General features: G+C 46.3%; 1 protein-coding gene across 5 annotated transcripts in view; it reads left to right on the top strand.

Annotated features, from left to right (window-relative positions):
* LOC138373500 (DNA-binding protein Ets97D-like) overlaps positions 1–18796 on the top strand; it is a 225633-nt gene that overhangs the window by 72882 nt on the left and 133955 nt on the right. For all 5 annotated transcript variants that reach the window (XM_069339722.1, XM_069339728.1, XM_069339736.1 and 2 more), the window contains exon 5: positions 7125–7277. In XM_069339722.1, coding sequence (XP_069195823.1) covers positions 7125–7277 — 153 coding nt within the window. The remainder of the gene's footprint in view (positions 1–7124; positions 7278–18796) is intronic.

The raw sequence follows: 18796 nt of genomic DNA, 5'->3' as shown, positions 1-18796 counted from the left end.
TCTTTGTATCGCTGGTATGTTTGGGGGTTTGGCCTCTTCCTATACTGATTCCATTTTTGTGTCTTTTGGTCTCTTGCCCTCTCACAATTTCTGTCGAACCAATCCTGTTTTCTGGTCCTGCATCTCTGTTTTGGTATAAATTTTTTTTGTGCCTTTATCATATATTTCACAAAACTTGCCATACATCTCATTCACTTCCTTGCCTAGCATCAAGTCTGTCCAATTATACTCACTAAAAAAATTTCTAAGGTCACCATAATGTCCTCTCCTGAAGTCTGGTTTTTCAACTGCTTCAACCTCCTTATTTTCTTCCAGCTTATAACGCATTGCATACTTTATTCCCAAAAAGACATGGTCACTTTTACCCAAGGGAGGAAGGTACTGAATGTCAAATATCTCTTCCTCCTTCCTGGTAAATATCAAATCTAGCATGGAGGGAACGTCCCCTTCCCTCATCCTCGTAGCTTGTTTAACATGTTGATACAAGAATGTTTCCAGGATGAGGTCTACAAATTTACAGGTCCAAAAATCTTCTGTTTTAGCTTCATATGCTTCCCAGTCTATGGATTTCAAGTTGAAGTCACCGACTATCAACAGTCGTGATCTATCGTTATCCGCTCTCGCTATAATCTCTCTCATTATTGTTATAAGACCTTCACGTTTACTATCTAGCTCCTCCTTTGACCACGTGCTGCTTGGCGGTGGACTATATGCATTTATCATCATTAGTTTATCATCCTCATAGCAGATCTCTAGTGCTATTATGTCAACTTCTTGTGGATTGGCAGTCATTATTTCCTTCACCTTTAGGTGTTCTTTCACCAGCACAGCAACGCCACCGCCTTTCCTAATTTTTCTGTCCCGTCTCCAAATTGAGTAGCCCCTTGGGAATATGACCTCATTTAAAATTACATCTTCAAGTTTTGTCTCCGTGAGTGCAACAATGTCTGGTGTCTGCAGCTGTATTACATCACTTAACTCCAGTATCTTCGATCTCACTCCATCTATGTTGGTGTATGCAATCTTCAGGAACTTGTTCCCCCTCTCCTTATTCTTCACTCCCCCTCTCTCTATTGATTTTGTTGGTTTGCCTTTATGTACCACTTTACTGGTTTGCCTACCCCTATCACTTTGTAGAAAAAAGAATTTATTTCTTCTTCATTCCTGCTCTCATTTAAATGTTTTGCCTCGGCGAGGTTCAGTTTCAGCTTCTCTCTGTCTTCTTTTGAAAGATCTCGTCTTAACGACCACCCTTTCCCATCCTCATCCCTTTGCAATTTTCTAGCATTCCTTAGTACTTCTTCCATCTGTTTGGCACCGTTTAGGGTGATCCTCAAAGGTCGATCTTTCCCTTTTACGTACCTGCCTATTCTCCTGTAGTCGCACACATTCTCTCTGTTTGTAAGACCTTCCACGAGGCCAACAATTTTATCTACTACTTTAGCTTCTTCTACAGCTCTTTCTGACCTAGATGTTATCGCCTTTTCTTTGCAGCCAAAAATGATCAGGGACTTACTCCGATCAACTGTGTTTTGCACCAACTTCGGGTTAGATGCCAATTCTTTCCTCACTTCTAGCCTAATGTTTGTTTTATCTTGGTTGCTGCAGTGTTTGACTTCCTTTACTGCTTCTTCTATTTTTTCCTTCTCCTTGGCCACTTGTGCATAAGTGAGTTGCATATCTTTCTTGCACTGTTCTATTCCCTGTGTAACTTCCTCCATCTGTGCTGACAAAAGCTGTTTCTCCTGTTGAATTTCCTTGCCTAACCTATTGTAGTCATTTATGTTTAAATTTACTTTAACTTCTTCCAAAGCTATTTTTAAGAGTTTATTTTCTTCTTCCATGGCTTTGCAATTTGTTTCCAATTGATTCTTATCCTTGCGCAAGTCTTTCACTAAACCCTCAAGACATAAAACTTTGCTATTCAAATGGTCATTACTTTCTTTCAATTTACTAATTATTTCTACATGAGAGTTCACTATAGTATCTAAATTTACCAACTTGTTATGTAGACTACTAATATCAATGCTTTCTTCATTGAATCCCTCAAAATCAAGCTCTGTTTTGTTTTTCCCCTTGCCAGTGGCCATCTTGAATGTTCTTCTCTGCACTGTAAACACTAGGGCAACTTTTTCTCATCTGATTTTTCACTTCCCTTAGCACTTTCCTGTTATCTCACCTATTTTTCAAGAGCACTATACCTTTATGTTCTGTGGGACACCACTCACTACCATCAACCTGTACTACAATACTTAGGATTGTTGAAATATGCTGGAGCTCCTCTGCTGCAAGTGTTGACCCTAGGGGTGTCCTAACCAAGGGTGTAGGGTGTGCTAACCAAGCTGTGCTGACTGAAGAAAGTGTGTGTGTGTGTGTGTGTGTGTGTGTGTAATTACCTAAGTGAAATTACCTAAGTGTAGTTATAGGATGAGAGCTACGCTCGTGGTGTCCCGTCTTCCCAGCACTCTTTGTCATATAACGCTTTGAAACTACTGACGGTCTTGGCCTCCACCACCTTCTCACTTAACTTGTTCCAACCGTCTACCACTCTATTTGCGAAGGTGAATTTTCTTATATTTCTTCGGCATCTGTGTTTAGCTAGTTTAAATCTATGACCTCTTGTTCTTGAAGTTCCAGGTCTCAGGAAGTCTTCCCTGTCGATTTTATCAATTCCTGTTACTATTTTGTACGTAGTGATCATATCACCTCTTTTTCTTCTGTCTTCTAGTTTTGGCATATTTAATGCTTCTAACCTCTCCTCGTAGCTCTTGCCCTTCAGTTCTGGGAGCCACTTAGTAGCATGTCTTTGCACCTTTTCCAGTTTGTTGATGTGCTTCTTAAGATATGGGCACCACACAACAGCTGCATATTCTAGCTTTGGCCTAACAAAAGTCATGAACAATTTCTTTAGTATATCGCCATCCATGTATTTAAATGCAATTCTGAAGTTAGAAAGCATCGCATAGGCTCCTTGCACAATATTCTTTATGTGGTCCTCAGGTGATAGTTTTCTATCTAGAACCACTCCTAGATCTCTTTCTTTATCAGAATTCTTTAAAGATTTCTCACATAATATATAGGTTGTGTGGGGTCTATGTTCTCCTATTCCACATTCCATAACATGACATTTATTAACATTAAATTCCATTTGCCAAGTGGTGCTCCATATACTTATTTTGTCCAGGTCTTCTTGAAGGGCATGACAATCATCTAAATTTCTTATCCTTCCTATTATCTTAGCATCATCAGCAAACATGTTCATATAATTCTGTATACCAACTGGTAGATCATTTATGTACACAATAAACATCACTGGTGCAAGAACTGAACCCTGTGGTACTCCACTTGTGACATTTCTCCATTCCGATACATTGCCTCTGATTACTGCCCTCATTTTTCTATCAGTCAGAAAATTTTTCATCCATGATAGAAGCTTACCTGTCACCCCTCCAATATTTTCCAGTTTCCAGAACAACCTCTTATGTGGAACTTTGTCGAAAGCCTTTTTTAGGTCCAGATAGATGCAGTCAACCCAGCCATCTCTTTCCTGTAATATCTCTGTGGCCCGATCATAGAAACTGAGTAAATTCGATACACAGGATCTTCCTGATCGAAAACCATACTGTCTGTCTGATATTATATCATTTCTCTCCAGGTGTTCTACCCATTTAGTTTTGATTAGCTTTTCCAATACTTTCACTATTACACTTGTCAATGATACAGGTCTATAATTGAGGGGGTCTTCCCTGCTGCCACTTTTGTAGATTGGAACTATGTTAGCCTGTTTCCACACGTCTGCTACGATTCCTGTACCCAGGGATGCCTGAAAGATCAGGTGAAGTGGAATGCTGAGCTCAGATGCACATTCTCTCAGAACCCATGGTGAAACGCCTTCTGGGCCAGCTGCTTTGTTCCTCCCGAGCTCCTTTAGCATATTTTCCACTTCATCTCTAGACACCTCTATCCGCTCTATGTTGTTCTCTGGAATTCTTATTGTGTCTGGTTCTCTGAAGATTTCATTTTGTACAAACACACTTTGGAACTTTTCATTTAATGTTTCACACATTTCCTTTTCATTTTCCGTGAATCTGTTTCCCATTTTCAACCTCTGGATATTATCCTTTACCTGCAATTTGTTGTTTATGAATTTGTAGAATAGGCCCGGTTCTGTTTTACATTTATCTGCTATCCCTTTTTCAAAATTTCTTTCTGCCTCTCTCCTTACTGCTGTATAGTTGTTTCTCGCATCTTTGTATCGCTGGTATGTTTGGGGGTTTGGCCTCTTCCTATACTGATTCCATTTTTGTGTCTTTTGGTCTCTTGCCCTCTCACAATTTCTGTCGAACCAATCCTGTTTTCTGGTCCTGCATCTCTGTTTTGGTATGAATGTTTGTGTGCCTTCCTCGTATAGTTTTAAAAATTTGGCATACATTTCATTTACTTCCCTGCCTAGCAACAATTCTGACCAATTACACTCATTAAAAAAATTTCGAAGTTCCCCATAGTTGCCTCTCTTTAAATCGAGTTTATCAACTGTTTCAATGTCCCCATTTTCTTCTAGATGATATCTTTAAGCATATTTAATGTCTAACAGGACGTGATCACTCTTTCCCAAGGGAGGAAGGTACTGGATGTCAAAAATCTCTTCTTCTTTCCTGGTGAATACTAGATCCAGTACTGACGGTACATCTCCTTCCCTCATTCTTGTGGCTTGCTTTGTGTGTTGATACAAGAATGTCTCCAGAATGAGGTTCACAAATCTGCATGTCCAAAAGTCCTCCGTTCTTGCTTCATAGGCCTCCCAGTCTATTGCTCTAAAGTTGAAGTCCCCCAGTATCAACAGTCGTGATTTATCTTTATCTGCTTGTACAATAATATCTCTCATGACCATTATGAGGCCCTCTCGTTTGTCATCCAGTTCTTCCTTTGTCCACGTGTTGCTTGCTGGTGGGCTGTAGGTATTTACAATTATCAGGTTATCATCCTGATTCCAGACCTGCAATGCCATTATGTCAATATCTCGAGGGTTTTCAAATATTAACTCTTTTACCTTCAGGTGTTTTTTCACCAGTACAGCCACTCCTCCTCCCTTCCTAGTTTTCCTGTCACGTCTCCAAACTGAGTAGCCTCTTGGGAATATGACTTCATTTATTATATTTCCTTCAAGTTTCGTTTCTGATAATGCAACAATATCTGGGACCCTAAGCTGGATTATATCTTGCAACTCCAAAGTTTTTGACCTCACTCCATCTATGTTGGTATATACAATTTTCAGGAACATGTTCCCTTTTCCTTTGCTCTTTACTCCCCCTTCCACTACTGATCTTGTTGCTTTGTTTTTATGTACCATTTCACAAGCTTTCCAGTCCCTGTCACTTTGTAAAAAAAAGAATTTCTGTCTTCTTCATTTCTATCCCCATTTAGACGTTTTGCCTCAATTAAGTTCATTTTCAGCTTTTCTCTGTCTTCCTTGGAGAGGTCTTGTCTTATTGACCAAAATTTGCCAACCTCATCACTCTGCAGTTTCCTGGCATTTCTTAGCACTTCCATCATGTTTTTCACACCATTAAACGTCACCCTTAAGGGGCGGTTCTTTTCTTTCTCATATTTTCCTATTCTTCTAAAATCACTGACATTTTCCTTTGAGCCTTCTCCTAAACCTACTATTTTCTCTATGATTTTCATCTCTTCTGCCGCTCGGTCCACCCTAGATGAAATTTCCTTCTCTAAACATCCAAAAATGATTATGGACTTAGTTCTATCTGCAGTGTTTTGTACCAGTTTACTGTTGGTAACCAGTTCTTTCCTAATTGCTTGCCTAATTTCTGCTTCTTGTTGGTCATTTCTGGTTTTGACTTCCGAACACACTTCTTTGATAGTCTCTTTCTCTTTTACAACTTCAGCATATGTCGCTTTTATTTCTTCTTTATACTTTTCTAGTTCTTTATTCACCTCCTCTATGTGAGTTGACAGTGAAGTTTCCAGTTGGAGATCCTTACCTAACTCTATGTTAGCCCTTAGGCTTGCTTGGAGTTGTTCACCATATGAGTCTATCTTCTTGTTTATTTCTTCAAAGTCACCACACTTCACTTTCCATGCCTCATTTTCTTTCACTAGTTCCTTGATTTGCTCCTCCTGATTTGTTACCTTGTCTGTTAATGCAGTAATAATCTTACCTTGTTGAAGCATACTCCCTTTTAGAGTGCAAAGCTCACTCCAAAGAGCTCCATTGTCCTCTTCTAATTTAAGCACTTTTTCTTCATACTTCTTTTGCATGTCCTCAATTATCTCTAACCTGCCAAGAACACCTCCTTTCCTTATATCTTGTGTTGAAAATCCTTTGAAACCATCATCTGATGGTGTGTCTACCTTCTCAGTGGGGGTGGTGGCGGCGGCCATCTTTGATTTTGTTCTAGACCAAAACAAACTTTTCCACTCAGCTATTTTCACTCAGTTTTACTTGTTTATTGTATTTTATTTGCTTTTACTCTTCCCTGAACCTTTATGTAACCTGGGACACCACTGTAGCCCTCAACCTGTTCCCAATACTTAGGTAATTCGATATTTCCAGGAGCTTGCTGCAGTGTGACTTCTGCCTCCTCCAGCTTCACCTCACCTCCCTCACTGTTGTGTGTGTGTGTGTGTGTGTGTGTGTGTGTGTGTGTGTGTGTGTGTGTGTGTGTGTGTGTGTGTGTGTGTGTGTGTGTCTGTGTGTCTGTGTGTCTGTGTGTGTCTGTGTGTGTGTGTGTGTGTCTGTGTGTGTGTCTGTGTGTGTGTCTGTGTCTGTGTGTGTGTCTGTGTGTGTGTCTGTGTGTGTGTCTGTGTGTGTGTCTGTGTGTGTGTCTGTGTGTGTGTCTGTGTGTGTGTCTGTGTCTGTGTCTGTGTCTGTGTCTGTGTGTGTGAGTGTGTGTGTGTGTGTGTGTGTGTGTGTGTGTGTGTGTGTGTGTGTGTGTGGAAAGTCCACGGGCAGGGGTTTGATTGAGCCGTTCAACATCAATATTTGTTAATAATCATCCTGTTTTTGTGATTTCATTGTGCACATTCTCTCGTACTCGTCACACAAGCATGCAAATTGATCAACTTTGGCTAAAGAATAAATATAACCTTGGTTTTGTGTGTCACAGACTCGCTGGAGAACAAGTCTCAAGAGTGTGCGAGCCAAGATGTAAAAGCTGAGGCTGCAGAGGTGAAGGCTTCCAACACAGTGCCCAAAACCACACGTTGGATAGTGTGCCCAGGATTCAAGGAGCTGCAGAGGGTTTTAAAATTCCCCCAGAGTAAGTAAACCTTTGCAAGGGAAGGGGATCAGCCCTTAGAGTAAGTAAACCTTGGCTTCGTTTCTCAGAATAATTTAATAATTCTTATTGTTGGGGACTGGAAGCCTATACTTGTAGCTTCTCAAGACCTTCCCCCCCCCCCCCTTAGTCAATTACTGCCTTTTCCCAGGATGAAACCAACAACAATTACCTAACAACCGGCCCCCCTTCCTGTTCAGCTCGTTGCTGTGAGGGGGGCTTGGTGGGCTGCTGCCGGAGAGTGATGCTCCTTGGGACAGTCCTCTGTCCTTTTGTCGCCTTGTGCTCCTGCTGCTGTCCTCTCTAATTGTGCTGAACGACTTTTCCTTTTCCTTCTGTTTTGTTTTTCTCCCCTTTTCTCCTATCTGCTTGTCGTTTCCTGCCGACCTTTTGCTTGTTTTGGTTATTCTTTTGGACTTCTTTTATTTTGACGCCCGGGTGCTTGAGGAGGCATACTCTTGCACCCGTAGAACTGTAGTACCCGACGTCTCGAGCGAGGGGAACCTTTTATTGTCAATCCTCCTTTCGTCACTGAACCCGATCTCGACAGACTGACGGTTCTTAACACTTTTGTCCGGTGACGACGCAGCATTGCGTCATAAGTTTACTGTCGGTAATCTTGGTAATGACGCAATGCTGCATCGTCTAACAAAATAATTGCCAAAAATCAGGTTTTTATCCAATTTTTTGGGGACTGGTGTTAAATATGGGTTGAACATTTGTTCAATATATTATATGTCATGTTCAACACACAACACTAAAGTGGCAAGTACAAAAAGTTGTATTATTTTGTATTTTTTTTTTTTTTGTTCATACTTTCGTGTATTGTACTGGCAATATTGTTCTTCAATTGGCCCTTATATGCACATATCCATCTAAAGCATTTTATTAGGAACAATTTCATACCTAAATGAGCGTTGTAACACGAAAATTGAGATTAGCAACCGGTAAAAATACTAAACATTTGTGGGCAGGAATTGGAAGTGTAGCTGGAAGGCGTCTGGGCGCTCACTCGTGGTTAATGCGTGGCCCGTCTTCAACTCGTTGGCGGGTGGAACGTGACCAGGTTTTTTATTTTATATGCTAATGTTCCTCTAGAGAATTCTATGGTGAACCCATTGATACCAAAATGAAAGACCTAGGACGAAAATAGAGGTGACCAGAGTGAAGAGTGAACACATTTTATCGCTTTTGGGCGCTCCTGGGTAACTCGTTCGCACTTTCTCTGTTTGCTACGGGTAATTAGCCGGGCTTTTGGAGTTTATATGCATTTAGTGCTGTAGAGAATTCTATTGCGAACACAATACCAAATTTAATCTCGTAGGACGAGAATTGAGGTGACAAAGTTGAAGAGAGTATACACTTTTCAGAATTAACGCGCGCTCCCGTGAAACGCTGGGACCCACTACGCATAGTTGAGGGGTGGCGGGCTGGGTGCGCGAAAGTGTTAAGGTGGCGTTTGTGGGGCGTATACCCACAATGCACCCCTAGGGAGCCCCGGCATGATCGGCGATAGCTTCTTGTTGGGTGCCCTGCCTCTAATTGTGGCTCCATGGTGGGTATGAGGGCACATTCGTGAATGAATGTTTTTCCTTTTTGTACCTATGTTGCATACTGTTCCTCTTTTACCTTCTCAGGCTCGTGGGGTGGGTGACCAAGCCCCTGAGTCGGATCGTGTTGGAAGACCGGGCTCTGTAGCCCCCGCTACATTGAGCCCTGACCTTGCGCCTCCTTTGACCTCTCTGACTACTCCCCTCGGCTCCCCTCCCTCCTCTGTAGTTGGGTCGAGCCCCAAGCCCCCAGTGGTGACCACCTCGTCCCCTGGCACGGCTCAGTCTCTAGTAGTGACTACTACGCCTTTTAACCCCCCCCCCCCCTCTCTCTGGGGGTTCTCAATGCTGTCCTCGACATGGCCGCAATCGCTCGATTCCTTCCCGTACTGATGCGTATCAGGCCTTGTTTGGTCCCGCTTCGTGGGCCAAATACTTTGATCTCCTCCCTCTTGATTCTGCGCCTCCTGACGATTTCTCCCTCCATCGGCATCTTGTTAATTCCGTAGATGCCTCTGTTACCTTCAACCCTACTCGTCTCGGTACTCGTGTTGTTGCTGCTGCTCCTCAGGATGCTACCAGGATGCTACATCCCACTTGGCTGCCTTGTCCTGCCTTGGTGAGACCCCTGTTTGGGTCTCCAAGAACACTCGGTTGAATGCCAGTGTTGACACTATTTTCCTCCCGCCCCATGTTGCAACCGGTGTTCGGAATCTGCAGGACTGCCACCATGATATTCGGCATATCCTCCATGCCCAAGGCCATTTTGTCCTCCAGGTAGATACGTTTACTCGTCCTCTCGTGGTCATCGCCGTCAACCCCTTCGGGTTGTGAAGATTACCTTTGTTGGTAGGACCCTTCCACTGTCTATCATTCTTGCTGGTGCCAGGTGCTCTGTCCAGGAGTACATTCCTTCTCCTAGGCTCTGTAACAAGTGCTGGAGGTTTGGGCATGGTGCCCTCCACTGCTCTGGGACTGTCTCTCTCTGTCCTTTGTGTGGGGGAGAAGGTCACTCTAAGTCGGAGTGCACTTCTCCCCAGGTTCGCTGCCTCAACTGCGGTGAGACCCATCCTACCTTCTCCCGTGCGTGTATCCATTATAAGCTTGAGGCAGCCGTCCTCACCTTGAAGCACCGGGAGCGTTTATCTTTTCCTGAGGCGAGGCGCCAGGTTCGCTGGCTCCCGTCTTATGCTAGTGTCTCTTATGCTCGCGTGTTGCGCTCTTCCTCTCCTCGTCCTTCCCACCTTCCTCGAACCCACAACCGTTTCCGGGCCTTGGACCCTGATACGCTCACTGTCCCCTCCTCTGTTCCTTTGAGTTCTGTCCCGAAGGATCCCCCTCCTGGTCCTCTGTCTGGGATTCCCCTTCTTTCTACCCGGTCTGTCATGTCTCCTGTGTCTTCTTCCTCGTCTTCCTCCGATCCTCCTTCCCATCCTTCTCCTCCATCTACTGACTCTCCCCGCCGCCTGTCGGTGCGGGCTGATGTCCATCGCTCTCCTAACGGCCGTCGTGTGTGCTCTCGTTCAGCTTCTCCTGTTGAGATGCTGGAATCCGTTGCCCGGTACGTAGTTGCTGGGACACCGGTCGCTCCAAGTCAGAAGCGTAAGCCTGGCTCCTCTCCTCTCCTCCTCCCCAGTGGGTAAAAAGGCTTCGCTTTCTTCCTCGCCCCCTACTTCTGACACTCTCGCTCCGTCCCCTCCCGTTTCGGTGGTTACGCCCCCTGTTCCTGCTATGGAGGTCTCTTTAGCCCCCGCTTGGTGCCCTTGCTGAGGTGCGTCCCCTGGTTTCTGCCCCTCCTGCTGCTTTCCTTGACCCTCGATTATCCCCCCTCTTCCTCCTCCAGACCCTACTCGTCCGCCTCTGGTTGGTCCTCTAGCTACCTTCCCTACTTTTTTACTCAGTTTACTCATGCCCCCTAGTCCTGACTTTGCTGACCCTGACCCTGATCCTGCACTTCTTTAACGTGCTGTGTTCCCTTTTCACCTTTGTTTCTTCGTTGTTCTCTGTTGATGTCCTTCCTCTTCTCATCGATATTTATTTTTCAATGGAACGTTCGAGGTTATTATGCCAATTTCCTCGAACTCCAGCTTATGATTTCGCGGTTTTTGCCCCTTTGTGTCTGTCTCCAGGAGCCAATGCTTGGTGCTCGTCCTGGTCGCTTTCGTGGCTATTCCTTTCTCTTCCCCCCCCCCCCCCCCCCCTGCTGTTGCTGGGGCTCCTAACTCTTCTGCTTTCTTGATTCGCTCGGATGTCTCCTTTGTCCAACTACTTTTTCCTTTGCCTCTACATTGTTCTGCTGCTTGTATCTTTTTGAGGAAATGGTACACCGTTTGTTCCATTTATCTCCCCCCCCCCCCCGAGTGTCCTGCTTTCCCTTCCCGATCTGAAACACCTACTGGACTCCTTGACGGAGCATGTGTTCCTGCTAGATGATTTTAATTGTCGTCATTCCCTTTGGGGTGATATTCTGACGAACACCCGAGGTCGCCTTCTTGAGCCATTCATCCTCTCTTCTTTCCTGTCTCTTTAGAATTCTGGTGAGCCCATGTATTTGGACTCTCGCACTCGCACCCTTTCCTGTCTTGATCTTTCTCTTTGTTCGTCCTCTGTTTACTTAGATTTCAAGTGGCAGGTTCTTGATGACCTCCATGGCAGTAACCATTTCCCCATACTTCTTACCTTTTTCTCTTTTCACCCTCCCCTCTCCTTCCCTAGGTGGCAGTTTGCAAAGGCAGACTGGAACCTATTTACCCTCAGTGCTGCTCTCTCTGACCTCTCCCTTCTGCCTCTCCCTCGCTCTCTCCTCCTTTTTCATGACACCATCTTCAACGCTGCCCTCCGCTCTATTCCTCGCTCTTCCTCTCAGGACCCACGGAAGTGCGTTCCCTGGTGGAATACAGACTGTGCTCGGGCTGTCCGCTGTAAGCGTGCAGCCTGGAAGAGACACCGCCGCCGGCAGACGGCCAATTCTTTTCTTTTCGTTCGGAAGGCAAGTGCGGTGGCCTGTAGGGCCATCTGTACGGCTAAACGTAATTGTTGGGCATCCTATGTCTCCACCATTACGTCCGAAACTCCTCTGCCACAGATCTGGAAGCGTATCCGCAAGATAGTGAGTAAGTTCATTCCCGATGTCTCACAGGTCCTTCACCTCAGTGGTACTCATGTGGCGGACCCGTTGCAGGTCACTACCGAACTGGGTTCCCACTTTTCTAATGTTAGCTCTGGTTTTCATCTTCCCCAATCTTTCCTTCTTTGTAAACCTGTCCTTGAATCTTGTCCTTTGGATTTCTGTACTCATCTTCGCCTTCCCTATAACGATCCCTTCTCTCTCGCTGAACTTCGGTCTGCCCTGGCCCTCTGCGGTTCTACGGCGGTGGGCTCCGATGGCATTCATTATGAGATGCTTCGCTATCTCACTTCATACGTCTCAGTATTTACCGAGTCCATATAATCGGATCTGGGAGTCGTCATCAGTCCCTGAGGACTGGCTCGATGCCATTGACCTCCCTGTTCGCAAACCAGGGTCTCTGGGAACATCCCCTACGGACTTTCGCCCTATTGCCCTCACAAGTTGTATCTGCAAACTCTTTGAACATATAGTTAATGTTTGTCTGATGTGGTTCTTGGAACACCATCACCTCTCCCTTTCTCAATTTGGTTTCCGCAAGTGCCGCAGCACAACAGATGTCCTGGTGAACTTGGAGGTCTATATTCGTACTGCTTTTGCTGTGAAGACCTCCGTTGTTGCCGTCCTTTTTGACCTGGAAAAGGCTTACGACATCACTTGGCGATATCATATTCTGTCCCAACATCATTCTTTTGGCCTTCAAGGGAATCTCCTTCTCTTTCTCCAAAGCTTCTTCTCTCATCGTTCCTATTGGGTGAGGCTTGGTACCGCTCTCTCTGCCTCTTTTCAGCAATACGAAGGTGTGCCCCAGGGTAGTGTTCTGAGCACTACTCTTTTTTTTTTTTTCTGGTTGCCCTCAATGATCTTCTTTCCTCTCTTCCTTCAGGTGTCTTCTCCGCTCTCTATGTCGATGTTCTTACCCATTGCTGTCAGGGTGATGATTCGCCTCTCCTTCAACGCCGGCTTCAACTTGCGATTGATGCTGTGTCGTCTTGGGCCACCGATCATGGCTTCAAGTTCTCTACTACTAAGACTTGTGCCATGACTTTTACTCGGAAACGGATCGTTCTTCATCCCTCTTTGTCACTTTATGATCATCCCCTTGAGTACAAAGATTCCGCAAAGCTTTTGGAGTTATTCTTTGACACTCGTTTGTCTTGGTCTCCTCATATTTCTTACCTCCGTATTGAGTGCTCTAAGGCCCTTACCCTCCTTCTAGTATTGTCCCATACTTCTTGGGGAGTGGATAGGCGCATTCTCCTTGCTTTACATTTCTCTCTTATCCTGTCTAAGCTCAATTATGGTTGCCCTGCTTACTCGTCTGCTTCTCCTTCTACTCTTCGCTGTCCTGATGCTTTGCACCATACTGGGTTGCGCCTCACTTCTGGTGCCTTTCATTCGACTCCCGTCCTCAGCTTGTATGTTGACACTGGCTTCCTGTCTCTCCTGGACCGCCGGGATCACTACTGTCTTCACTATCTTATGCGGCCCTTGCAACATCCTTCCTCTCGCCTCTGTCGTGCTTTAACTTTTACCCCTCCTGCAGTTCCTGTTCCTCTTCACCACCTCCCTCTTTATCCAGTTATCTCGCTTACAGGACTCTCTTTCCGTTCGTATTTCTAATATTTCTCCTCCTGTTGTTCCTTCTTTGCCCCCGTGGAGAGTCCCCCTTCCACAGTTTTGTACATCCTTGACCCGCATCACTAAAGCTTTTACCCCTCCTACGGTTCTCAAACGCCTTTTCCTTGAGCACTTTTCTTCTCACTCCCGTTCCGTTTCCGTCTTCACCGATGGATCTAAGTCTGCAGGCAGTGTTGGCTACTCTGTTGTTTTTCCTGATTGCACCTATATGTGTCGCTCACCTCTGGAGACTAGCATCTTCACAGCGGAGCTTTAAGCTATTTTCTATGCTCTTCGTTTCCTGCTTTCTCGTTGTTAATCTTCCTTTGTAGTTGTTGTTGACTCTCATAGTGCCCTCATGGCTCTCAGGTCCTTTAATCTGGTTCATCCAGTGGTTGTTGAGATCCAGCATTGGCTGTTTCTTGTTCACAGTAAATTTAAGTCGGTTGAGTTTTGTTGGGTTCCCAGCCATATTGGTGTGTCTTTAAATGAGCGTGCGGATGCTGCTGCCAGGGAAGCTGTCCGCTCTTGTCCCATCTCTCGTAAAGGTATTCTTTATTCCGACTTTTACCCGGTTATCCATTCCTCTATCCTTACCCGTTGGCAGGCTTGTTAGTCGTCTGTTACTGGTAACAAACTACGTACTCTTAAAAGTTGTGTGTCCTTATGACTGTCCTCCTACCACCGTAACTGCCGATGGGAAACGGCTCTGGCGATGTTGCGTATTGGCCATACTCGCTTAACTCATGGTCACTTGATGGAGCGCCGCCCTGCTCCTTATTGTCCTATTTGCATTGTCCCTCTTATGGTCGTGCATATCCTTGTTGAATGTCCTGATTTCCGGGACGAGCGTGTGTCTTGTTTTTCGACCATTCCCCGCGGTCGCTTGTCTCTCAGTAGTATTCTTGGTGACTGGAATGCTTTTGATATCGTTTGCCTTATGCGTTTCTGTTCTCGTATTGGCATCCTTGGTGATATTTAGCGCCCTCTGATTATCCCGCACATTTGATGGTGCTACATAGCCTTCCCGGTTTGGTGCCTTCTTTTGATAATTACTTTCTTACTTACTAACAACCGGATACCTGTTTACTGCATGGTGAACAGTGTTAGCAGGTAAAAATAAAAACAGCGTTGAATGTAATGAAATGCTATTTCCTGGGTGAGTCTCAGAAGCTCCTTGGAGCTATCCAGGCTGGATGGATATGTATATCTGTCTAGCATCAGTCAATGCATGGAGTTCTGCCTACTGGGGACCACAAGCCAGAACCTGGCCCCCTCTAGAGAGGCACGAGGAGCAATGGCCTGTAGAGATCCCCACCTGTGGTTGGGAGCATCCTGTCTGCCATCAACTGGGACAGGCACCCAGAAAGGTAGGCGCCCCAAACAAACCCCTATTCTGTTAAAATTATTGGAACCAAAAGCCGAACAGGTGGACAGATCTCCCGAAATAAAAATTAGCAAACTAGCATGACTTCATCATGTCGCCACGCCGCCGTCTGCACAACCACCCCCTCTCCCCGGGAGGGAGAAGGGGGAGTCCCAGACCCATCCGACGGCGACCCAACCCACAGTTTTTAGACTGGATGTCAAAAAGCATGAAAAACACCACCGACTGGAGGGAGGGAGGGATGCCAGGGAGCTTCCGGGACTCGCCCAGAAAATGGCGTTTCATTACATTAAACACTTTTCTGGGGAGAGCCCTGTCGGCTCCCCGGAGCTAGCTATCCAAAGATAAGGAAAAACAGGGACTTTCCCCGGGAGGCTGTTCATCCTCATTCCTCAACGTGAAGTCGAGACAACTGGCTGCAACCACTGACCCAAGGCAACACAGGCCCTACCTGGCCCCGGAACATTTACCAGGTAGCGAGCAGCCAGGACCCTGTTCGACCTCCAAAGGGGGTCAAATTCCTTGCAAGTGTCGTATTCCTAGTGTCCTAGTGCTGGCTAGTTTACTGATGACGTATCTGTATCCACAGAGGTGACGTAGGGCTGCTGTGGTACGACGACAGTCAGTCTACCCAAGGCAGCCTATATCTCTCTACTCCATTCTGCTTTACGTGAGCAGTGAGCCGCTGCCGAAGAGGGACTGTGTAGTGTCTGCTGTCTGCCTGTGAAGTGGCAGTGACAGAATTCGGTGTATCCCGAGACTGGCTAGAGGAAGAGACGACTGACAGTAAGGTGCTACGGAGGAGTGTAACTAGCTAGTTGCAAGAAGCTCCTGCCAGGGGTTAGCTACCCTTGTATGTGTTCGTGAAGAGGCCCAGTAGCGCGAGGCTGATGTTCTCTGCCAGCACCAGGCTGGAGAGTGATTGTGGGCGTTTGCAAGGAGCACCTAGTGAGACTGTATAGGCTGGCCCGTGGCTAGGGTAGGCTCGTTGGTGTTCCCAGTACTGGTTGAGGATGGTACTGTGTGTTGAGGAAACATAGAAGTTGACAAGACTGCATCGCATGAGCATCGAGGAGCGCTTAGTGTCCAATGAGAGCGACACTTGTGTATATATCCAGTGTAGTAATACTCCCTTTATAATTCTATATAAGGTGATGGGAAAGTACTTATGTGAATATATTGATAATTGATGAAGTGTCGTATTCCTTGCATCTCCCCCATTGTGTTTTACTTGCATTACCAAGCTCACTCTTTGAAAGCCACTACTAACTTTGGGTCGGATACTAGAACTGTGGTTCCTCCAGTAAAAAACCCGGTTGCGACCCATTGTGGCTGTAACATCCATTAATATTCAGAACGGCCTGCGGATTGTTTATTTAGCTTAGGAATGGATGAAATCCGTCATCACCCATTCGTATGAACCAAGGGAGCAACACAGAGTGTGAACTATCATGTAGCATAGCGTTCACCCCTGTTACCGAACCAATATTTACCCAGGTCTTTTTCTTAAAATATAAAACTTACCCAATTTACACCTATTGTTTCGTGCTGTCTCGTGTTGATATTTTTCATGGGCTACTGTTATTCCCCTTCGTCATGCTTCGCGCCCGAATGTCAACCCAAGACATGTTGCCTAAAACGGCAGCCAAAGCCGCAAACTTACAAACGTCGTGGGCACGGGAATGAACTGCAGGCTGGCTAGACTTAACCTTGCGAGCTACCTGAGAGACCCGAGCCCGGGAACAGGGAAGAAGGGAAACCGGGTCAACCCAAAGCACATCCCCGGTTGCCGAAGCCGTGGCGTACAAATAACAACGGAGGGCTGCAACCAGACGCAACACAAGATGCACCCCCGGCCTGACCAACCAAGCATCAACAACCGAAGGCCCTGTCCGAAACGCAGCTGTTTCATTCATAGTTAGAAAAGGAGACGGCTGCAACTGAACAAAATGACCACCAGGACCAAAGGAGCAGAAACCCCTGCGCCGGAGGAGAGCAGGAATATCCCCTACCTAACCCCCAGAAGCCAAAGCCATCAGGAAATGAGCTTTAGAAAAACAATCCCGAACGGAAGGGTCCACAACAAACCGAGGAGAAGAGTGAAGTGAGAGCACCCAGTCCAAGGACCAGGACGGCTCAGGAGGTGCATGAGCAGGCCGGAGGTGAAACAACGCCCAAGACAGCTTGCGGAACGGGGCAGAAGTAACATCAACACCGAAAACAAGCTGAAGCGGCTCCGCCAGCGCTGCATGATACGAGGTGACAGTATTGGGCATAAGATGATGGTCCTGGAACAATCAAGAGAGAAAGGACAGAACAACCCTATCAGAAACAGAAGAGCACCTACGCAGTGGTAGGAAGAACCGGAAGGACCGCCAGGAAACTTCATACTGCAGCCGAGACGAAGCACGCAGGTGGGAGACCAACAACGACACCACCTACGCACCATCCCTTTGATGATAAACCGAGTCAAAAACTCCAGATGCGAAGACTCGAGAAGTGCTTGTGGTACTTCCCAGTCTGTACCCGGTACCCGTACTTCCTGGTACTTTGGCCCGGTACGAGGCCGAACCAGCCTTGTACCAGACTGGACCAATCTGCTGAAAGAGGCGGAGTCGCAGGAAGACCCTCGGATTTGGAAACCGAGCAAGCAGCGCCTGAAACCAAGGCTGGTCGGCCACCAAGGAGCCAGAAGGACAACTCTTCCCTGGTAAGTCTCCAAGTGAGCCAGGACCTATGGCAACAGCTGAACCGAGGGAAAGAGGTAAAGGTAACCCCACCTCGCCCAGTCCTGCCTGAGGGCGTCGACCCCAATGGCCTTGCAGTCGGGGAAGGGCACCACGTATACCGGGAGATGCCTCGACCACGCCGACTCAAAGACATCCACGTTCAGAGTCCTGAACGTCTGGCACAGCCAACTGAAAGAGTCTGCGTTGACCGTCCATTCTGTGGAAAGGGGAAGGTAACAAGACAGGCCGTCCGTCAAAACGTTGGACAGCCCCTCCCGAACATGAACAGCCAGGAGAGCCAAACCCCGAGAACTCGGCAGATGAGTCACCCGAAGCGACCAGCCCCAAAGAACCAAAGACTGCATCGAACCCCCTCGGTTCAGGCAATGAACCACCAGGAAGTAGTCCGAATGGAGCCGGATCGTTGATTTGCGAGCAACTTGAACCCTCCAAAGTGACATCCACACTGCCCTGAACTCCTGGACCATGCTGTTAGCCCGATGGAAGGATGGACCCCACCGTCCCTGGCCTGCCTGGTGAGCACTGGTCACAAAACCCCAGCCAAGAGACGACGTGTCCGTGTACACATCGAGCAAGGGCTTGGGCAGGCGCCAAGGCACTGAACCCAAAAAACCTGAAGAGGAAGCCAGCTCTGCAGCAACCGACGCAAAGCCCCCGGAGGACGAACCCAATGGAGAGGAGGGAGAACTACCAAAACCTTCTAGAAGTGACACACAATATGGACAATCATTCATATTTGCCAACATTCAAGGTCTAAAATCAAAGTCAAGAAATCAAGTGAAGTTCATAAATGGCCTCCTTTTAGAGTCAAACTCAATATTTGGGGCATTCACGGAAACTCATACGAAAGATTACATTGATAGTGAAATCTGGATTCCAAATTATAATTTATATAGATGTGATAGAGAAAATAAGTCAAATGGAGGAGTAGGTCTGTATATTAAAAGAGGACCTGGTATGCACAGAGCTACTAAACTCAACTAATGAGATGGTAGAGGTACTTGGAATTAAGGTAGAAAAAATATACCTAATTATTATTCTAATATATAAACCGCCAGATACAACGG

The sequence above is a fragment of the Procambarus clarkii genome, chromosome 5 (genome assembly GCF_040958095.1).
Source record: "Procambarus clarkii isolate CNS0578487 chromosome 5, FALCON_Pclarkii_2.0, whole genome shotgun sequence".
Classification (NCBI taxonomy): Eukaryota; Metazoa; Arthropoda; class Malacostraca; order Decapoda; family Cambaridae; genus Procambarus; species Procambarus clarkii.
Note: the sequence above shows the minus strand (reverse complement) of the source record. Positions and strands in the feature narration are given on the sequence as shown.